General features: G+C 34.7%; 1 protein-coding gene across 1 annotated transcript in view; it reads right to left on the bottom strand.

Moving 5' to 3' along the window:
• CNTN5 (contactin 5) overlaps positions 1 to 24524 on the bottom strand; it is a 586668-nt gene that overhangs the window by 186612 nt on the left and 375532 nt on the right. Inside the window, exons 12-13 of the mRNA XM_060105234.1 lie at positions 6303 to 6430; positions 3897 to 4072 (exon numbers count right to left, since the gene is read on the bottom strand). Coding sequence (XP_059961217.1) covers positions 3897 to 4072; positions 6303 to 6430 — 304 coding nt within the window. The remainder of the gene's footprint in view (positions 1 to 3896; positions 4073 to 6302; positions 6431 to 24524) is intronic.

Raw genomic sequence — 24524 nt, 5'->3', positions numbered from 1 at the left:
TGAGAGTATTAAGAGGTTCTCAAAGACCTCTGACCAACACAAAAAACTGTGTCAAAACACAATTGTGTCAAAGCACGATTGCAAATGATTATTTGACAACAGGGTGGTTATTTAAGGCTGAATCTTATAATGGTCAATTCCTCATTGTAACCTCTGCTTAACCTGCCTGGAATGAATGTAAAGTCTGCCTGATGTTCAACCCCTGCTCCACACAGCTGTCAGAATTATCTTCTTAAAGAACAAATCTGAGTCACATGGCTCCCTGTTGCATTCCAAATAAAACCCAAATTCCATGGCTCAGAAATCAGTGCCTTTAACAATGAGGCCTCTGCTGCTCTCCTTTAAATGTATTCAACAAATAGTGATGTATTCTCTACTCTGTGTCTCCACTATGCCATCAGGGCTACAGGTTCCTCACTGTTCCTGAGACGTGCTCTAAACTCTCTGCCTCGCCTGTGCTTCACCTGCTTGCTTTGTCTGAAATGCAGCTTCTCCTCCTAACCACCTGGCAAAATCCTACCAGTCCAGGTCCAGTTCAAATACCAAATTCTTCTGCCCACTGTATGTAGAGTTCTCTAGTGATAGCCCTGTGATAGCAGATTGCTAGCCCACACTGCTATCTGTCTCCTTAATCTGTGCTCTCTTAGGGGTGAAAGGCCATGCATTTTAACTTGGATCCTGCACAGCCCTTTTCTTGTACAATTGAATCTAAATTAAATTTTAAGAATAGCCTCACTAATTTGCCACCTTCAGTTAACTCATATCATAGCCAAAAAAGGGATTTGGGTGAATTGAACCAAATGTTTACAGACTGATTGTTTGGACCCTTTGAACAGTGGCTTCAATAATGGATTCACTCCAAAAATCAGTCAAATTGCTGGGTTTATAAAACATGGCCTAAGTCAAGAGGCAAGAGAAATAGAAGCATTTTCATTATAGATTTCAAAGCAATAGCTATTATTCTTTTAACCTGATGTGATTATATGTTTATTTATTCACTCTTTTGCAGTCCAAAAGCACTGTTTTATTTAAAACGTAAAGATACCTTGTCTATAGGTGTTATAAAAGTTACACAGAAATTTTTTCCTAGAGCTTCATCTGTAAACCAATGGCTGTGTCTAAAAGATATCATTATAACTAGTTGAAAAGTAGAGAACTTCATTAAGCTATATTTTGGCACTACAAGATGGAAAGTATCAACACAATTGGTATCTTTTTTTTTTCCAGAGATTTGGTTGATTCATTTGACACTATGCAGTGTTAATATGCTTGAAATATATACTCCCCTTTCTCTTCTGATTCATCCCCATTCAATCACACACTGGTGGGTTAGGGACAGGTCAGTTAACCTAAAGAGTACTTCAGTCAAATGCACACTCTATTCCTGCTTAAGTCCCGAATCCTGCTGGGTTTTCTTACTCTGTTGGACCAGACTAGACCCCTAAGGTTTCTTCAATGGCTCTCCTTTGAAACTCAAAGCAAACCATAGATCACCCAACTAGGCTCTCTTCTGAGCCCTGGCCTGCCCTCTTATTCCCAGAGTCTTCAATTGGCCTCTCAAACAGAAAGTATCCACATGACCACAGGCTTTCCCAAATCTCGCTTCTTTATAACACTTTCATCCCTCCTTCTAAAACATGTTATTTCTCAGACATATTATATTTCACAAAGTGAAAGGCAGGATGGGGATAGAAAGTTTTTCTTTTTTTTCTCTGACTTTTTCAAGTCACAGAATGGCATTCTCTCCCATGTATGTCCTTGAAGCCAGCGAGGACCCAATCAGTGTTTGAGGTAATTGGTGTAGAGGGAATAGACAATTTCTTCTAACTTTGCAGTTTTGAATCTTCCAAATATCTTAAGTACAAACATATTTCTATTATTTTTAAAAAATAAGCTAAAGTGATATATTCTACATAACCTTAAGCTAAATATTTTTCTCACTTCTCAATATATTAATTTGCTTTATTTTTCTATTCTGGAGTTTATTATCACTGTCTACAAACTGAGTTTAATTTATTATGGCTTGTAGCAATATAGGTTTGCATGGAGTAAGGAGTCAATTTTGTAATTCTCAAGGGCAGGAACAGCATATGTGTAAAGAGAGATACAGCAGGTATTATTAACTGCCAACCTTATGAAAAGGATTAAAGGTATTTATTGATAGAAATGAATAGACCTGAAACTAAAGTGGTAACATATAAGAGACAAAAACAAGAATTCATATAATTTATCAGACAATTAATTTCTCTACTGATATTTTAAAATAAAGAAGGAGGCTGCTTCTATGAAGAAAATCCAAAATTTAGTTTAGACATTTTTTCTTTATATTTCTGATCAATCAAGATGAATGTTTACAGTTAATCCTAAGACAAAATATTTTTGATGGTATAATTTTTTGTTTTCAAATGTAATATTTTTGTGTCATATTTTTCTGGCTTTGTTTTATGACACTCATAGCATAAAATTTGTTCTAAAGTTGAAGCTATGATCGACCCAAGGAAAATAAAAAAGAAAAATTGCAAATTCAAGGAAAATGAGTTTAACATGATATAAATATTTTATATATAACATAAGCATTGACAATTAAAATTGATTTATTTAATGAGATGTGAATAATGCAGTTGGGTAATGTTTTCTTATTTATACAGTCTCTCATTAACTGCAAAGTAAATCAGGATGAAAGGAATAATTTAGAAGAAAGTGTTTAAGTTACATTGGCAAATGCAACAAAGAAAATTCATTCTTACTATTCTGCTAATACAAATTTATCAAATTCTAGAGTAAAAAGGGGTCTTAGAAATTATCTGGTCCAACTCCCTCACTTTAGTGCTCTATGAGATTAATGCCAAGGCAAATCAAGTGACTGGCTTTTTGTTACACAGCTGATTAAGGACTGAGCTGGGTCTTGACCCAGAAAATTCCTTACTTTGGGTCTAGGACTTTTCCCACTGTATCACATTATCTTTAAAATAAAATTCAATCCAAGCCAAGTTTTTTATGTTTGGGCTCATCACAGCTGTGGTCTCACAGTGCTTCCCAAAATGTTTACAGAAGAATAAACTGATGTTAATAAGTATGTGACAGCATTTTAAATTGTATTTGTAGACATAGTTTGTATCTGGATCCACCTCTTTAACCAATATAGAAGAGATATTTCAGCCAAAATCTCTCTCTGCCACCTGAGTTCCATTGCCCTTGTCTCTCTCCATCATTATGTTACTCTTTTATGTTTTAAAAAAGCCAGTCGGGGAAAAGATCATTTTTTCTACTTCTCTGTTAAGACACTATGATCATACTATAGAATTTGGTTCAAAAGATTTCTTACTCCATTTAGTTGATTGTCACATAGATATATAAAAGAAGATATTACAAGGAAAGATTTGGCAGATGAGAAATGAGCATGTCTGTGAATGTTTGTCTAAGGCTAATGTGCATTTCTGACTTTGGGTTGCATGTTTAAGCTCTATAGCCTGTGAGACATTAAAGAATCTCCAAGAATTACTATTTCTTCAGGAGTAGGACAGTCAGGCTTATTTCATTTATTTATTGTATCGTAATTGCTAAGAATGCTTTAAATAACACTTTTATATTTATGTAGCCACATAACTTTTGAGAAGTAAGGTGTAAATATTGACAATACTAATCAAATAGAAAAAAAATGGCAAAGAAAACAGATCTGCATAATCAAGTATTCTCAATTTCTTACTGGGGGAGTTTTAAATAAGTATTACTTTCAGTTTGACATAACATAAAATAATGAAATAAAATAATTGTTTGAATCAATTTGAATTTTGTCCTAATTTTTCCTTAACATTTCACAGAGAAGAAAGTTTTTACATTTGAGTCTAAATTTCTAAAAGTATTATTACTCAAAGAATAAAATTTTATTAACTTACGGCCCTGATGCTTTCAAAATGTCCACCTTCTTTCTTGAAATCGATAGGCTGTCCTTTTAGTGTCCAGTAGAAAGTGACATCCAAACTAGCATCATGAATTGCTTTGCAGTTAAGGACGACGCTTTCTCCCACTGTTAACTCTGTTCTTTTAGGAGTAAGTTCTATTCTTGTAGGTTCTATAGAAATAAAAATATGTTAATTAGCATAACATATAGTTTTCATCTTCATTCTGTATTTTAAATAATAGAGAAAAAATTAAATAAGGAATCTATGTAATATAGTTGCTCCAGATACATATCTTTTAATAAACTCTTATTAATTGAAATATTACCATTTTGTATGTTAGGGCATTTTACTAGGCATTTGTAGGGAACAGATGATTTAAAAGTTCCTATTCCTGTTAAGAAGTCAGCTTGGATGAAAAAGAGGAACGACTACATAACTAGAAAGAGCATTTTGTGCTCTGGAAGGAGGAACATTAGAAAAAAGAAGCTGTACTCTCCCTGTCCACCTTCAAGGATCATCAAGTATAAATAAAAGAATTTTTACAATAAAAAATGCTTCACATCTAGGGAGGAATAATTCAAGTGAGTTCACTTTAAAGGTTATATGGAGCCCCTCCCTTAAAATTACTATCTTAAAGGAGATAAAAACTATACTACTACTATACCAGCTTGTATTCACTTTATAGTTTACAAAACCTTGTAAGTAGAGGAGTAGAAGAGGCACCTCTGGCTGATTATAAAATATCCCCTTTGATAGACTGTGGATGCTTTAATTGAGATCTTAAAAAAAAAAGCAAAATATTGAATAGAAATGTTTTTTGAGAAAAAATGTTTACATTAACTAATGATTCAGTTAATTTTTTTTAAAAAATAGATACATTTTTACTGGGTTTAGAACAACTTTAAACCAATAAAGGCTAATATCAGCTGTACATCTAAGGGTTAGTTAAGCTAATGATCAAACAACTGAAATATGATATATTTTTTAATAAAGTAGGGAGGTGATGGAGACAGGATTTTGATACTTTTTTTCCTAATTAGGTTCCTGATTGTAGATACCTCAAGAAGCCTGACACAGATGAAAAATTATCCTAATTTTCCTATTTCAGCTCTACTGTTTGCAATAGCATAGCCTGATGAAGGACCATTGTTAACCACTGATAAGATCCTTTAATATGCAGCATCCTTCAAATCAGTCTCAGAAAGAGTGATACCAGGAAAGGAATGCCACTGTAAATATTAACATTCTGGAAGTCAAATATTCTGTGTGGCATTCTAAATTCTGGCTTCATCAGAGAAGACAGGTCATCACAGCATACTGCAGTTTAAACTTTGTGAGAATTAGAATGTTCTGAGTAACTAAATATTCCACATGTGATTAACAGAGAACATTTTTGTTATTATTAAATTTAAAAAGTCTGTGGATCCAGCATTGCCTCACTATGAAAAACGTTGTTTAGCACATACGAGGAATGAGACATAGACTGGAAGACTGACTTGGATTCTAGTAATGTATGCTATAAGTGAAGACATTTTTAAAATTATGTTCCTTCCTTCCCTGGATGTTTGCTCTTTTCTAAAATATCAGAGTGCTGGCTATTTTAATTACATTTCTCTTTCTAAAGAAAGGGGAAAATGAACATTACTATATTTTTTGTGGCCAAAGTATGATTCATTATATACTACATGCACAAATGGAAAAACTTAGTGATATACTTCATCGTGAAAAGTATTCCTTTACCAAATGAAGAGAATGTCTAAGATAGGAGATTTTCTTAGTACTAAACAATGACAGGTAGTCACAAAAGAAGGTTCTAGGCTTGGAATCTAGTTCACTTTAGAACTAGAAAACTAACAGAAACATTTAAGCAGTAATATTTATAATACTAAAAAGTTACAGTGTATAAAAATTCCATTGATGCAGAAATCAAAGAGTAGCTCTGGTGTCAGTTCATCTGATGTATATTTCAACACCACATGTTCACGCCCTCCTTCTGCTACTCTTTTTTTTGCCCCAAACCCCCAGTTGAAGGGTTAACAAAGGAAAATTACTGATTGATGCTAAAATTAATCTTGATTCAGGAAAATATTTTTATACTGTTGGCATACTTTTAAATTTTGAAACATCGACTAAAACTTCAGAAATCTTCCTTTATCCTCCCACATAGTTTGTTCAGAGCATAATATTTAAATTTCTACCAACAAGGTGTTCCTTTCTTCATAGTCCCCTAAATAATGGAAAGGGACAATTCGATTGTGTTAGCTCTTTGTGTACAATATATTTCTTGAACAGGAACATGCACTCACATACGTGCAAATACACATACACACGTTATATTTATCCAGTTTCTGATATGGCCATGAAACTATGCTTATAAAACATTTAGCCACATTTTCTTACCTTTCACAGAAACGGAAGCTATGATTTCAGCAGAACCAAAGACATTTTCCCCTTGGCAAACGTACTCTCCCTCATCTGATTTAGAAGTATTTAGGATCCGTAGACTCCCGTCTGGAAGAATAGCTATTCTGAAAATTATTAAAAAGTTTTTTTTTCCTGTTTTACTGCAAATCAACTAAGTGGTAAGAAACTCTCATGAAGTCTGAAACAACTTCCAAGTAATAATTAACAAGATAAAAGATCATTGTGAAAATATGCAGTGATAGGAGAAATGTTTTGCCCTTCAAGAAATTATGCAATAAACCCACATAATACCTTCTTATATTTAAAAGGGTTAGGGAGTTACAGGTTATTTTTCTTTTGACAACTTTATGACAGTTCCTTTTAAAACTTGTGGAAAAAAGGTGACCCTGAATTTGGTTATTAAAACTTATACTATAATATCACCAACATTATTTTAATATGAAGCTTGAGGTATTTCACCTCAAACCAAGAATGAACTCAAAAATCAAATATAAAAAGAAACAGCATAAAAACATAGAGGAGGACAAGTACAAACATAAAATTAATTGTATACAGCCTCGAGATGATTTATGGTGGTTTCTCTGCAGTGCAACCCGTGTAGCAAGGCCGTGATAGACCTGATACCTGAAACCTGGGCTGCTCGCACTGCACTTTTCAAACATAAAAACATGACATCTGAGTTTGCATTTGGGCTCTTTCAAGACCTTTATCAAAACTGTATCTTGAGTCTTATATGAAGGTGAGAAATTAAAGCATTATTAAAAATTTTTAGAAGTTCTGTGAAAATGAGGTTGACATTCAGGATTACCATATTCTCCTGTGTATTCATCATTCCAGAAATAAAAGGATATCAAACTTAATTAGAATTTTTGTCCTTTTCTCCCTCTTATGCTCCTGAAGTATAACCTATTATTTCACCAGTGCATCGACCTACTGAAGCAACCTGAGAAATAACAGAAATGGCTGTTGTGATTTTATTTGATATGCCACTAGAATTTAGACTGACTTCTTTTAGGAAAGAGGAAGTAACAGTCTGTGCTACTTTTGGTAGAAACCTAAAGGTCTCACTGAACTTAAAATCCTAAAGTTGGATCCTCCTAGTTCTGAAAAGAATAGTTATTGCAGGGCAACATGATAACATTACACTATTTAAGATACAAGAATCATGGCTAAATCAGTTTATCAACATCATTTATGTTGTTTTAAAATATGTATTCAGTTTTGCCAATCAGTCCAGAACTGATGGTTATGGACAGCATTGAACTTTTAACAATTGGATTAGATTCTAGGCTGCTGAATATTGCTTATTAATTTATACTTACATATTATTATCCATAAAGAGACCAGTTTAAAAACATCATACTGTTTTCAATATGGATCAAATTTGATTTACAATGTATGAGGGAGCCAAATTTAGAAGCAAACCAAACTAGGAATAGAGGATTTGACTGTAATTTATGTCTAGCAGGGATATTAATGAGACATTTGGAAAACACAGTGGTCTCTAAAGTTATATAATCCATTTAAGATGGTCAATGAAAAATTCTGTTTGTTATTTAGATAGCGCTATTTCTATAAAAATTGAATATATGTACTTATTCATTTCAATCACGAAGATACACATGCTACCAAAAGATTTATTTGAAAGCAAAGATTATACTTTTTATGAACAAATAAGCCTCCCCTTGTGAGAATGACACACTATTGAAATATAGTTAAGTTACTACAGTTTGTGCAGATTGTTAATATTGTGAAAATGTCTACTTTTTACTGACTGGTGTAAATTCTAATGTAGCAGGTGAGAGGTTTGGTTAAAAATTCACCCCCTTTAAAGAAATAAATTTATCTTAGATATTGGTAGTATTTTAGCTCTTAATTTAAGTCCTTTTTCACTGACAGGCGGCAATATATTACAAAGATAGTTTATGAACACTCCTGTACTTTAGGCCACTGACCCACTTGGAGAATGAAGAATTTTGAATACCATGATGTTTTTTACCTGTCAAGTGACAGTGTCATTTAACCAAAACCTGTCTACTGATTCAAGTTTCAAACTCTTATCAAATAAGCACTTTTTTTTTTAATTTAGAAAAGAAAAAAATAGAAGAGACAATGAATGCAATTTATATTATAACATCTGGCTATTGTAAACAAATACTGAGATAATTGAATATTGAATTAATATTTCTTTGCAATTTCCAGCTTCTTTGTCTTCTGCCCTATGCTATTACCATGTGACTCCTACATTTGGAATCTTCAGATTTGTAGACTAATTCTTCTGAGACATCTTTGAACTTGGAATGGGATAATAAGGGAGTGGTAAGGTGAAGGTCTGTTGTGGACAGGGAGAAATTTTAGAAACGCAAACCAGCATTCTAGCACTCAGTATCAAGGCACATTTACTCTCTTCTGGTCTCTAAATTTCTCCACAAGTTTCTGCCTAGACCTGGAGATGTCTTGGTTCTTATCTTGCACTTAATTACTAGATCTTTGCCTTGGTAACTTGCCCAGTCCCACAATCTACCTAGTATACCATTGTGTTTACCCTGTCTTGCAAGGATTCATTGCTAACTTCCTGATGCCTATCTTGATCTCCAAATTTCAGGATCATTTTCTGGACGCTCCATTTCCATGTTTGGCTTACATGTCAGATAGTACAACCTATTTTAGACCCTTCCAAGTGCTTGTCTGGGAGTAACACCTATACACCCGCTGCCATATTATTTAGAGATCATGCTTTGACTTCCAGATTAGATTTTTTTCTGGTACCCTATCATAATGGATATTATATCATGGAATCATTAATCACTAATTGAGACTGCATGCTTTAAAGTCAGAGAGGGTTGCGTTCAAATCACTGCCATTGATGAGTACTTGTGTGATCTTAAAATTACTCAGTCTCTTTCCTTATATGTAAAACTGTCATAATTATATCTAACTAGTTCTTTAACAGTATTAACTTGATAATATATGTAAATTATTCTATTTTTGTAGTGTGTGTAGACATTAATTGAAAATTTACTCAAAATTTTAAATAAAATTTGGGACAAATTATAAAAAAGAAAAAGTAGAGAATGCCAGGGAAAGTTCTTACTATGAAAGCCTTAACTATTTAGGGTGTTTGATGAATCTTTTCTGAGGGAATTATTGCAGTGAGAACTGAAGGATGAAAGAGAGCTAACTAGGCAAAGTGTGGGAAAGCAGAGGGAATGACATTTGCAAGGCCTCCAGATGGGAAAGACCACAAGACCTTGAAGAATGAAATGGCCAAATATGATGGCATATAAAAAGTGGGAGCAGAGGGTGTCTCAAGGTGAGACTGGAGAGGTAGACAGGGAGTAAGATCATGCAGGACCTCACATACTATGAAAAATATCTGATCTTTATTTTAGGTCAATGAGAAACTGCCTTTTTTTTTTAACAGCTTTACTGATGTATAATAGTTATATAATAAGCTCGCATGTTTAAAGTGTATAACTTTGAAAAGTTCTCATGTATAGATATACAGTCATGAAACCATTAATTAGCATCGTCGAGATGATCAACATATATGTCACCCTCAAATCTTCCCTGTGTTCCTTTGTATTCTCTCCCCCCAGCCCCTTCTCATACCACAATTATCACTGGACTACTACTGATCCACTTTCTATCACTAGAGTAAGTTTTCACTTTTACAAAACTTTATGTAAATAGACCCTTAACATTATGTACTCCTTTTGTTTAGTTAATTTCACTCAGCATAATTAAGTTAAAATTAAATTGAGTGTCATCCTTGTTACAATGATCAAGAATCCATTCCTCTTCATTACTGAGCAGTATTCTACTGTGTGTAGATGGCACAACTTGCATATCCTCCACCTTTTGGTGGATGCTTGTGTTATTTTCAGCTTGTGGTTATTACAAATAAAGCTGCTATGAAGATATTTGTGTATGTATTTTATGAATATTTGCTTTATTTCTTTTGGATAAATACTTAGAACTGTAATGACTAGATCATCTGGTTAGTTTTATTTTTAACTTTTAAGAAGCTGCCATACTGTTTCCACATGGTTGTGCCACTTTACATTCCTAGCATCCCAGTGTGAGAGTCCTTGCAACACGTGATATGGTCAGTCTTTTTAATTTTAGTGATTACGATAAGCAGGTACTAGAATCTTGTTGTTATAAGTTCAATTTCCCTAATGAGTGCTGATGTTGAGCATCTTTATATTTGCTTACTTTCCATCTGTATATCTTCTTGGGTGAAGAGAGTGTGAGAATATTTTACCATTTTTATGGGGCTGTTATTGAGGTTTGAGAGTTCTTTTTATATTCTATATAGAACTCCTTTTGCAGGTATCAGACTGGCAAATATTTTTTACCAGTTTCTGGCATGTCTTAGCATTTTTCCAACAGCAGAAGTTCTTGGTTGATGAAGTCCAATCTATTTTATGCTTTGTGCTTTTGTTGTTGTACTAAGCAATAAGTTAGGTTTGTTACCTAACCTAAGGTCAAAAAGTTTTTCTACGTTTTCTTTTTGATGTTCTATAGTTTTAATTTTTATGTTTATGTCTATGATTCATTTTGTTCATGCTATGAGGTAGGAATCTAACTATTTATTTATTTATTTATTTGTTTATTTAGTATATGGTTATCCAGTTGTTCTGTGCCACCATTTGGAAAAGACTACCTTCTCTCCACTGTCAAAAATTAATTGGCATTCATGTCCTGGCTATTGTAAATAGTGCTGCAAAAAACACTGGGGTGCATGTATCTTTTTGAATTATGTTTTTCTCTGGGTATATGACCACTAGTGGGATTGCTGGGTCATATGGTAGTTCTATTTTTAGTTTTTTAAGGAACCTCCGTACTGTTTTCCATAGTGGCTGTATCAATGTACATTCCCACCAGCAGCATTAAGATGGCTCCCTTTTCTCCACACCCTGTCCAGCAATTATTGCATGTAGATATTTTAATGATGGCCATTCTGACCAGTGTGAAGTGATACCTCATTGTAGTTTTGATTTTCATTTCTCTAATAATTAGTGATGTTGAGCATCTAGGCGCCCACCAACACAGGAATGGATAAAGAAGATGTGGTACATATATACAATATTTACTCAGCCATAAAAAGGAATGAAATTGGGTCATTTGTAGAGACGTGGATGACCTACAGACTGCCATACAGATTGAAGTAAGTCAGAAAGAGAAAAACAAATACCATATATTAACACATATAGGTGCAACCTAGAAAAATGGTATAGATGATTTTATTTGCAAAGCAGAAACAGAGACACAGACATAGAGAACAAACGTATGGATACCAAGTGGGAATGGGGGTGAGATGAACTGGGAGACTGGGATTGACAAATATACACTACTATGCATAAAATAGATAACTAATGAGAACCTATTGTATAGCACAGGGAACTCTACTGGATGCTCTGTTGTGACCTAAATGGGAAGGAAATCCAAAAAAGAGGGGATATATGTATATGTATGGCTGATTCACTTTGCTCTACAGCAGAAACTGAGAAAACAGTGTGAAGCAACTATATTCCAATAAAAAAAAAAAGTCAATTAGCTGTACATTGCAGAGAAAAATGATGCATTAGGTAAACCTCTTTCCATTATGAGTTATGGTGTTGCTGACCGTGAGTTCAATGTTAATAAATCAACATTATATATTATATCAGATGTCTTTAAACAGACATGCACAAGACAAGGCTATGTATTGACCAGTTGTCCACAGGTGATCAGAGGCTTGCAGGAACCTAACCCTGTTTTTCCCCCATAAGCAACGGTTCAGTATTTGCTAATTCAGTGTTTGTGATGAATTTATAGAACATAGATACACAGAAAAATGAGAATTGACTGTATTTACCGACGAAGTGATGGAGCGGTCTGAGGTTTGCTTAAAAATAATTCACGGAGGCACAGGGAATTAGGTTGGGGCATAGATGAAACACATTGATGAGTCGAAAATTGGTGAAGCTGCAAATAGCTGCTCATTAAACTATTTTCTCTATTTTTGTAGATGTTTGGCATTTCCTTAATAAAAAGTTGCTTGCAAAATCCCTGCCCAAAAGATAAGTCAATTAGCATTATATGTGTAGGTCAACAACTACTTAACTCTCTCTGCTATCTCATTTATTACTGTCTTGATTACTGTAGCAATATGATCTGTCTTGAAGTCATGTAAGTTAATTCTTTCTACTTTGCTCTTCTTTTTCAGAGCTGTTTTGGCTATATTCTTTGCATTTCCATATGAATTTTGCAATTAGCTTGTAAATTTTGAAAAACACTACTGAGATTTTGATTGGAATTTCAGTGCATCTTTAGCTCAATTTTCACAAAAAAATTAACATGTTAACAATATGGCTTTACAGTACATGGACATATCTCCATTTATTTAAGTCATTTAAAATTTCTCTAAGAAATATTTTGTAGTTATCAGTGTACAGGTCTTAGATATTTTTTGTCAGATTTATTCTTTTTTTGATGCTATAGTAAAGTACTTTTAAAAATTAATTAATACATTTATTTATATGAAATATTTTGAGGTAATTATAGAGAAACATGTAGTTTTAAGAAGTAATGCATAGAGGAATAGAGGACATGGTTAAAAATCTTGGGGCTCACATCTTGGGGCCCAACCTGGATGTATTGACTCAAGCCTGGGAGTGGATCTCAGGAATCTGCATTTCAGCAAGCTCTTCAGCACACCAGAGACCTTCAAGATGGCAGAAGAGTAAGACATGATGATCGCCTTCCTCCCCACAAATACATCAAAAATACATCTACATGTGGGACACCTTCTACAGAATACCTACTGAATGCTGGCAGAAGACCTCAGAATTCCAAAAAATCAAGAAACTACTCATGTACCTGGCCGTGTGGCTGGCAGGGTCTTGCTGCTCCAACAAAGTGTCAGGCCTGAGTCTCGGAGGTGGGAGAGCCGAGTTCAGGACAATTGTCCACAAGACACCTCCCGGCCCCAAGTAATATCAGACTGTGAATGTTCTCCCAGAGATCCCTGTATCAATGCTAAGGCCCAGCTCCACTCAACGACCAGCAAGACCCAGTGCTGGACACCTTATGTTAAAGAACTAACAAGACAGGAACACAAACCCACCCTTAGCAGAGAGGCTGCCTAAAATCATAAGAAGTTCACAGACACCACAAAACACACCACCAGATGTAGTCCTGCCCATCAGAAGGACAAGATACAGCCTCATCCACCAGAACACAAGCACCAGACCCCTTCAACAGGAAGCCTACACAACCCACTGAAACAACTTTAGCCACTGCGAGAAGACACCAAAAACAATGGAAACTGCTAACTTGCAGCCTGCAAAAAGGAGACCACAAACACAGTAAGTTAAGCAAAATGAGAAGACAGAGAAATAAACAGCAGATGAAGGAGGAAGGTAAAAACCCTCCAGACCAAACAAATGAGGAAGAAATAGGCAGTCTACCTAAAAAAGAATTCAGAGTAATGATAGTAAAGATGATCCAAAATCTTGGAAATGGAATGGAAAAAATACAAGAAACATTTAACAAGGAACTAGAAGAACTAAAGAGCAAATAAACAATGAAGAACAACACAATAAATGAAATTAAAAATTCTCTAGAAGGAATCAATAGCAGAATAACTGAGGCAGAATAATAGATAAGTGACCTGGAAGATAAAATAGTGGAAATAACTACTGCAGAGTAGAAAAAATAAAAAAGAATGAAAAGTATTGAGGACAGTCTCAGAGACTTCTGGGACAACATTAAAAGCACCAACATTCAAATTATAGGGATCCCAGAAGAAGATATAAAGAAGGACTGAGAACATATTTGAAGAGATTATAGTTGAAAATTTCCATAATATGGGAAAGGAAATAGTCAGTCAAGTCTAGGAAGCACAGAGAGTCCCATACAGGATAAATCCAAGGAGAAACATGCCAAGACACATATTAATCAAACTATCAAAAATTAAATACAAAGAAAAAATATTAAAAGCAGCAAGGGAAATGCAACAAATAACATACAAGGGAATCCCCATAGGTTTAATAGCTGATCTTTCAACAGAAACTCTGCAAGCCAGAAGGGAGTGACAGGACATATTTAAAGTGATGAAAGGGAAAAACCTACAACCCAGATTACTCTACCCAGCAAGGATCTCATTCAGATTCAATGGAGAAATTAAAACCTTAACAGACAAGCAAAAGCTAAGAGAATTCAGCACCACCAAACCAGCTTTACAACAAATTCTAAAGGAATTTCTCTAGGCAGAAAACAAAAGAGAAGGAAAAGACTTACAATAACACACCCAAAACAATTAAGAAAATGGTAATAGGAATATACATATCGATAACTACCTTAAATGTAAATGGACTAAATGCTCCAACCAAAGACATAGATTGGCTAAATGGATACAAAAACAAGACATGTATATATGCTGTCTACAAGAGACCCACTTCAGACGTAGGGACACATAAAGACTGAAAGTGAAGGGATGGAAAAAGATATTCCATGCAAATGGAAATCAAAAGAAAGCTGGAGTAGCAATTCTCATATAAGACAGAATAGACTTTAAAACAAAGACAAGAGACAAAGAAGGCCACTACATAATGATCAAGGGATCAATCCAAGAAGAAGATACAACAATTGTAAATATTTATGCACCCAAAATAGAAGCACCTCAATTCATAAGGCAAATGCTAACAGCCATAGAAGGGAAATCGACAGTAACACAATCATAGTTGGGGCCGTTAACACCCCACTTTCACCAATGGACAGATCTTCCAAAATGAAAATAAATAAGGAAACACAGCTTAAATGATACATTAAACAACATGGACATAATTGATATTTATAGGACATTCCATAAAAAAAAAAACAGAATACACTTTCTTCTCAAAATAAAGAAAAGGAAGAGAGCAACCAAATCAGTAAACAAATCATCTACCAAAGATAATAAGCTGTAAATACTAAACTAAGATTAACATAAAACCATAAATAAGTTAGATGCAGAAAGCAAACCCCAAGTCTACACTTTATCCCAAAGTCCACTGCCTCAATTTTGGGATGATTCATTGTCTATTCAGATATTCCACAAATGCAGGGCACATCAAGTTGATTGTGGAGATTTAATCTGCTGCTTCTGAGGCTGCTGGGAGAAATTTCCCTTTCTCTTCTTTGTTCACACAGCTCCTGGGGTTCAGCTTTGGATTTGGCCCCGCCTCTGTGTGTAGGTCGCCTGAGGGTATCTTTTGGGAAGTCTGAGGTTTCTGCCACCGTTCAGTAGGTGTTCTGTAGGAGTTATTCCACATGTAGATGTAGTTTTGATGTATTTGTGGGGAGGAAGGTGATCTCCACATCTTACTCCTCCACCATCTTGAAGGCATCCCTCCTGTCATCTTCTTAATAGGAAAAACAATTATACGTGTAATTATAATTAAATGAGATTGTGCTAATGGAGATGCACGTTTCTGGAGAAAGTGATATCTAAGATGATATCTGCAAGAAGTAGGAATTACACCACTGAATGGCTGGAAGCAGGAGATGGAGTGAAGCGTCTCAGTTAGATTCATCATCTTCTTATTGAATAGCTTCTGTAGTCCAGACACTACAGAAGATATCTGGTATACAACTATGAATAAGTTCCAGTTCCTACCCTCAGGAATTACAACTAAAGAGGAGTCATCAGACAAGCAAGCAAGAAATTAACATTTAGCGTATTAAATTCTGGAAAGGAATAAGCACAGGTAACTTTGGATTATATAGAGGAACAGCTCACCCACCTGGGGGATGTGAGTGTGGTTAGAGGAGAAATCTCAGGGGAGGTGACAACTCATTTGAGGGCTGAACATTAGGTAAGTCTTATTCTTATCCAGGTTTTCTGGGGGGGGATAGGTAAAATTATTTATTGATAAGCCTGTTTTCTAATTGCTTTTCTGAACTCTAGTCTTTCACTCCATGCATTCAAATTGCACATTTCCTCTGGATTGAACTTCCTAAATTAGAGCTCACTCTTTTGCCTGAAATTTTCATGGCTCTCTCTAGCCTGCAAAATAACATACTTCTCCTTTGTAGAACAGTTAAAAGTCTTCACCAAATGGTCATAACTTCTATCATCCCTGATCTCCTGTGCTCTGCAGGTCTCCAAAGTCTTTGTAGTGCATTTTCAATGTGTGTTTTATTTCATTTGTAAATTACCTATGTGTCTCACATACATACACACAGAGTGCTATACTAATAATGCTAAGTACACTGTAAACATATACTAATTAGATATTATAAGTAAAACAAACATGTTATTCCATTTTCTCCTTTCCCCCTCCCATCCCCTAATGAATATCTTGCACAACTGAACTGTTCAGACCTGTATTTGGAGACCATTTCTCTAGTCATAAGACCATGTACCTTTCAGTGGTTAGATTCTTATCTATTTATCACAGCTAAGATGTGCTATCTTCCTGAACTCCTCCTTAATGCTCTTTAGTTAGCATTATTCCTGCCTTCATTTTCTACTTCCTCAGAAGCAAAATAGCACTGTCCCATTTTTTTCTTAGTACATGATAGTTTGTGTGTCTTATCCACTGAGCACTAGTTACAGCATTTTCAAGCGCTTACATTAAGACTTGAGAACTGAAAAAAATGATTGGTTCAAATAATTAAAAACTACTTCAGTGTTGAAAATAATACAGTGGAATGTTGTAACAATTAGTCAACCCCAATTTATCTCTTCCATTGATGTATAAGAAAGAGTTACCACCATAAAAATATAATAATAAAATTTTACTATTATATTAGTACTTTCAATGATAGAGTTATAAAAATTATTTCAAAATATTCTATAACACAAGTATATTTTATATGAGATATAGGTACATTTACGATTTTTGATAAAATCTGATATGAAAACTTTAAAAAGTAAGAGACCTTAGGACCTATAAATGTCTTAATATGGTTCTGCTAATGCTAATCATCTACTGATCACTTTTTATGTGTCAGGCATCTTACTAACCTTCCACACCTTATTTCACATAAGGCTTCTAACTATGTGAGTTGAGTATTGCTAGTCTCATTCACTAATGAGAAAACTATGGTTCCTCATCATTTATTGCTTTATTCAAGGCTATTCAGCAAGTGGCAGTGCCTTGATTTCAGCCAAGGTCTTTGATTTGTTATTTGTTTGCCTGCCAGTATCTACCTGACTCACTTGTAACCTCCTGCACTTATTGTCTTCGTAAACTCCACAATAGCTGGTACTTAATAAATGGGGATGGAAATAAACTGGATATAGCTTAAGTGATCTATCTTATAGATGAAGAAATTGATGTTCAGAACACTTCAAATCACTTTTAAAAAAATAAAATGGCATATAGTTTGTTTGATAATATTTATTATGCTCCTACTTCTGCCAAGCCCTGTAAAAAAAAACCTTATTTTAATACATTTTAATTCTTACAAAGACCCCAGGTATAATTTTACACTCATTTGATAAAGGAAAAGGAAGAAAATTAGGCACAGAGGCAGAAATAACTATCAAGATTTTAGAGCATGCCTGCTGGATTCCAAAATTCATACTGCACTTTCAGCTACTATATGTTGACCCAAAGTAAACATCAGAAGAAAGCTTTGCATTAGATCACAAGCTTAGTGGCAGCTCTGACCTGTGATAGAAGCTGACAGAAGTGGAAACTCAAGGGTAACAACAGAAGACACGTTTCCTATAGACGATGAAATAGAGAAATTCACACTCCTTAACTTGATCAGTAAGATTTTACAAAGCTAAGGGCAATATGCACTCAAGGAGGGCTGTGCCGTCACCAGGCTCTTCCCTTTAGATGCAGTTTAGCTAGAAGGAAGAAGGGAGATGACCCAGAAAGACATGCATGACCGCCTTTAGAAAGTGAGAGGGAAAGCTTAAGTGCAGAAGTTACTTTAATTAATGGATCTCAGCCCTGGCTCTGAGCATCACTGCAAGGAACTTGAAGAAATTGCAGGGCCTTTTGTGCTGAGCCACCGAATCATTTCAGAACCTCCATGCTCTGCAAAAAAGGTGAGATGGAACAGAGGCAGCTTCTTTGTCAGAGCTAGATATTGGAAGGTATTTGCCATTAACAAAACAAAACAGGGCCAGAAGACAATATGCAATTCCGTTGCCTAAGCAAATGTTCCATAAGGAATAAGATACCAGTTTTATAATGTCTGTGACTGTCCTTGGAATTTTCTCACTTACTTGAATTTCAAGTTGGGAAGGGTAAGGAAAAAATCTCACAATCCACATTAAGCCAAAGCCTACAAAGAATGTCTCCCCATCTCTCTAATATTGTCTTATACACACAAAAGTGAGGAGAAAAGAAGGATGATGAGGTGGAAGATAACGCTATGCTGAGATGACATTTAGACAACCAGAACTGGTGTAGCTACCTGTGTCCTGAATGAGCTACCTGGTTTCTAAATTTTTAGGTGTCTCTGCAGGATATTGGGTGCTTAGTGCAGCTTTGTTCTCACTTTTGACTTTCAAGTTTAACATATAATTACCACTTTCCCTTACCACCACAACCTTATTTGAAGCTCTCATAAACATTCATCTTTATTTTTGAAATTCTGTTATCTCTGCTTTCAGTACCAGGCCACTCCCTATTTCAACACGTTGGTTACAGTGTGGTGTATGATGCTCTTGCCACCGACTTAATGCCTATCCAAGTCTCCATGCGGCATTCAGGATAAAATCCGAAACGCTTCAATATGATGTATGATTCTTTCATAATCTTAATCTCTCTCTGCCTTTCTAATCACATCTCAAACTCCTAGCTGCCTCCTCACATCTACACCCATCATGCTTTATCTTTATAATGAACCACTTGTCATCCTGTGAAGAGTCTATGTCTTTCCATGACCTCGAGTCTTTGCGAATAGTTTTCCTCTATCTAGCTTTTCCTGCTTCCCAGCTTCAGATCTCTCTGGTAGATTCCTTATCATTCTCAAACTACTTTTTGTTGTTGCTTATATCACGTCTGGGTGAAGTTCTGTGATCCTCAGTTATTATCTCCTTACCCATACATCATTATTCTTCTGTACTCTTATACTTCTAATACATTCCTCAGTATCCCAGATCTCAGAATATTGTTATAAATATGTTTTCTAGACTGAAAACTATTTGAGGAAGGAAATGAGTGTCATAATGACACAGTAAGTAGTCAAAAAATTAGTGTGCAAATTCCTTATCTTAGTATCTGATTAATTACCACATTTAGTATAAATTAATTTATCAGACACTGTTTTTTCCATGAGGGTCCACACTGAGACCTATGGCTATCTAACTATGGTAAGGAGGCAAAGAGTAAAATTGTAGAAGGGGACAGTAGAAGATATTTTGAGTTAACTTCATTTGATAGGGTTGAAATTCCTGTATTTATTTTCACTTTTAAAATATGTTTTCATTCATATGTATGACTGATTCACTTTGTTATAAAGCAGAAACTAATAAAAAATAAATAATAAAAAATATGTTTTCATTCAAATTGTGAATTTTTTTGTTCTAGTTCTGTCAAAAATACCATTGGTAGTTTCATAGGGACTGCATTGAATCTGTAGATTGCTTTGGGTAGTATAGTCGTTTTCACAATGTTGATTCTTCCAATCCAAGAACGTGGTATACTAAGTGAGAGAGTGGCATGGACATATATACACTACCAAATGTAAAATAGATAGCTAGTGGGAAGCAGTTGCATAGCACAGGGAGATCCGCTCGGTGCTCTGTGACCCCCTAGAGGGGTGGGATAGGGAGGGTGGGGGGGAGATACAAGAGAGAAGAGATACGGGGCTACATGTATATGTATAGCTGATTCACTTTGTTATAAAGCAGAAACTAACACACCATTGTAAAGAAATTATACTCCAATAAAGATGTTAAAAAATATTTTTTCATTATTTTCACAGGTTTAGGTACATTTCATAGTACTATAGTGTGTCTGTTATCATGAATATGCCAGTTTTTCCTTATCGACAATGCAAAACTACTCAAATCTTAATGGATATTCTTTCTTTGAACGATACTTTGAAAAATGCTATTTATTAGCTAGATATAAACCTTTGTATTTATAATATGTTCTTCTATTCTATATTAAATTTATTTGTTCCTTATAGGCTGGTAAAAACCTGTTTCAACTAAGTGCATTTTTTTCATTTTCCCCTGGAAGCATTTGCCTTAACACTAATGAGAAATTGATCTTACAAAGAAAGGGGAATTAAAACCAAACACAATAGAGCTAGGTAAATGTAGAGTGATGGCACTGGATTCTAAACTTTTCCACTGAGATGTTTCTAAAGCTGAAAGATGCTTTGGAATTGTATATAGCCCCAACTGAGAACTCTTTTAGTAAAAAAAAAAAAAACATAGTTGAGATGGCATTGAATCATTTACCCTGTAGCTTTTCACAGTGTTCTGAATACTCTGTCATTTCATGTTAACTTGGACATGAAACTTGTCAATGTATCTTAATGCAGACTAAAAAGGAAAAGGACAGGTATTTATAAAGACTTGAAATCTTTATTACTCGTGGAGTTTGTGTGAGTTTTTGCATTTTCTTTTTAGTCTGCTGCCTGCATAAATATCTAAATCTCTTAGGAAGCAGAAATAAATTATTGCTCTTTTGAAACCTCTAAGGTCACCGAGATAGCATCCAAGGCAAAATTATGAATTTTTGATATCCCCACCTTGGGATGGTTTTTAGTCCATGTTAAATTATGCTGACCTAATTAGAAAGCTTGACTGTGGCTAAGCTTTTAATACTAAAATAATGGACTTTATTTATTTTTTATTAGTTGGAGAGCAGGTCAAGTTACTTTCTGTACAAAATACATCAATATCAGCTAATTGATTTATTTGTAATTTTTATTTTTATTTTTATTTTTATCAGTTAATTGATTTTGATGTACAGCAGTGTAGGGTAAATTAAAGTATATTAGACAGTCAGTACAAAACCCCACTTCTGCTTTCACTCGTTATCTGAGCTTTATTTTAATTCTATGCCTCATCTCCTTCATCTATAAAATGAAGTGCGGACTAAATTTCTAAGTTATTTTTCACTTATTTATCCATAACTTCAAATCTTTTTCTGTCTCAGGCTACATTCTATGATTTCTTTTCTATCTTACAGTAAGCTCCAAGCCCCAGAGTATATGTCTGCTGCTTTTTTTGCTTTTCTTTCTTTCTTTTATTTTTTTGAAGCTGCGTTGAAATTTTCTTCCTATCAAGATCTTTCACAGAACAAGACAGGTTCCCAGTTCCCTGACTTCCAATTTGCATAGACACGCAGGGCACTGTCTTCTTTTGGGGAAGACAGAAGAATATAAAACCTTGCTTAGCACTCTGAGATACTCACTGATCCCTTTTTCACTTATGTGAAACTACCTGGCTATTAACAAGACTCATTTGGGTGGTAAGGAATAACTATCAGCATTTGAGAAATTTTAAGGCAGTATTAACTGAAACATAAGGAAATTAAGTGTCAGTTAAAATTTCAGTTGAGTTTAGGGCTTAGTCAGTTTCACAAATAGAAAGGTTTGGAGAATGAGAAGCTGTTGTCCAATCAGAAATCATATTAGTCCAACCATCTTAATTATTTTGATGTGAGTCCATTAACTGCATCATTTATATTTTGATTTATTTTAATCAAAATTTATGTGGTACAAAAAATCACACACAGGTTTCTTTTTAATTTTAGACAGACAGACTCTGCCACTTATGGGCTGAGTGACTTTGGGCAAGCAATTTAATCTCTCTGAATAAGTCATTTGTAAAATCAGGGATGCTTATATTTATGTGGTAGTAGTAAGCATTAAAAATGAATAAAGTGGCTACCACCACGCCAAGGATAATAGAAGGCATTCAGCTGGCATTTGCTATTTAACATTAAAAATAATAATAGTTATTATTTGTGGAGTGCTTGCTATGGGCCAGACACTGTGCCATATTCGCATACCTGAGTCATATTCTCTTGGGCAGGTCTGTTAATATAATAATATTAAGCTGAGCTCTAAATGATAAGAAGGAGGCAGCCATGGCATTCAGAATCTGGGAGAATATTTTTGTTAGATGGAATAACAAATACAAAGACCCTGAGACTATAGTGAGTTTGAGCCTAGGGACAGTGAGAAGGCCAGGACGAATGAAGTGCACCAAGTAAAGATAAGAGAGGTAAATGTTTGTATTGATGGAAACATTTAAGTAGATTAGCTAGAAATTTTACATCTAACCTACCATGGAAGAAAAAGAAAAAGTATATTTTGCTTTCAGTGAGAATAATCTGAGATGTGAATACAGATCTAATTACTTAAATGGTATTCACTTTAGGTGGAAGACAAAATAGGGGTCATTCATGTATTTAAAAGAAATACTGTTTATATAATATTATAAAATTGACTGAAATAATATGAATCATTTTTTAACATTTCATAGTTCTGATCAGGTGTTTCGGTTGGAGGACGGCCATTCAAAAGCACATCTTACTTTTGGCATCTTTAAACAAGGCAGTTCAGTTTTTCTTGCTATTTTTAGAGCAATCTTGGTACCTCTGGACTCAGAGAAAGCTCAGCTACCAATTGAATTTCATAGTCTTATACTAACAAGTGCTCTTCATTCTTTCATTCACTTAAATATTTGTTGAGCATCTAGCACGTGTCAGGCACTGTTTCATGCTCCACGGATGAGGAGAAATAATTTCTTCAGATAAAGTTCTCAATAGATATCTTTCTGTTCCTTGAATGGAAAAATGCAGCACAGTAGTGCCAGCAACAAACCTTGGGGTCTAGAATGCTCTGTAACTCCACTATCACTATCTTCCTTTTGGCTAGTTAACTGATACCTATCATTCAGTTCTCTGTTTAAGTGTCACTTCCTTTGAGAAGCCCTCTCTGACTACCCCTGGCCTTGTCCGCTTCTTTTGTTATACACATGCATCGGATCAGATTTCTATCCTTCAGAAAGAAAAGTAAATTCCTTAACCCAATTTGTTATTATTGATTAATTAGTGTGATATTTATTTGAGGCCTGCTACCCTACTATAAGTTCCATGAACACAGTTCCAAGTCTATTTGTGTTATTCATTGTATCCCTCATGTCTGACATAGAGATTGGCTCAGATTAAGTTGCAAAAGAGTATTTGTTGAGTGAATAAATAATTGCATGAATGAATATTCTTAAGAAAATATCTCCTATTTTGCTTTGCTTTAAATGCATTGTATCGGTCATTTCAACTTTTTTCCTGCTGCTATTAAAATGAGGCTTAAGAAATACTGAAAACTTAAAGGCTTGTTTTTAAACAAAGTCTACTATCTCTTACACACGAGATATGTCTTAATCACACTCTAAGAGCACAATAAAAGAAGATTACATACATTATTAATTTAATATTATTTTCTCTTGATTCATTTTGATGAATATCTACCTCGGTGTACTATTTTAATTGCAGTTTAGAGGTAAGGGTTGGAATTTGGGGCAGGCAATTCTACTTTATAAAGATGAAAATGTCATGAATTTACATTGCAGCATAATTAGGAACTCCTCTATGAAACATGAATAGGAAGAAAGGTAGAATTGAGACACTTGGGGCCTAACTCTTCTACTCCATTGATTGTTTGCCGTTAAATAAGTCATTTCACCTGTAAAATGAGGGAGTTAGTCTAGGTGGTTTCTAATGACTCTTTCAGTTCTGAACATTATATTATTCTATAACTAAGGGAACCCATTCAGAAAACCCAGGGGGGAAGATCATTGTTTATAATTTAGATATCCGACCAAATATGGAATCCATCAGGCAAGCTGTTTTTTCAAGATACCATTAGACAAGCATACAAAAATGTAGGTCATTGGCACAGAGCTAGTAACTACTCTTCTTTATTGCCTGTTCTGGGTTAGATGATAGACTCAACTCAAAGGAGGACAAAACTATTTTTCACTAAATTCTAAAATATTCTTATAATTTTTTGCTTAAATGAGTCTTTGGGTGAGCATGGGTTAATTAAAAAAAAAAGTGTTCTTGGCATAATTACCAAGGTTCAGCGAGAAACAGCCTAAGTTAGAATCAACTTCATTATATGGAGGCCAAATACAGTTAGGATGGACAGAACTTACCTTACCTTGAGCAATATGAAATGAACAGCAGAATTATTTCCATATTATCCTGAAGTACAAAGTGCCTTTTGGTGGAATAT

The sequence above is a fragment of the Mesoplodon densirostris genome, chromosome 7 (assembly GCF_025265405.1).
Source record: "Mesoplodon densirostris isolate mMesDen1 chromosome 7, mMesDen1 primary haplotype, whole genome shotgun sequence".
Classification (NCBI taxonomy): domain Eukaryota; kingdom Metazoa; phylum Chordata; class Mammalia; order Artiodactyla; family Ziphiidae; genus Mesoplodon; species Mesoplodon densirostris.
Note: the sequence above shows the minus strand (reverse complement) of the source record. Positions and strands in the feature narration are given on the sequence as shown.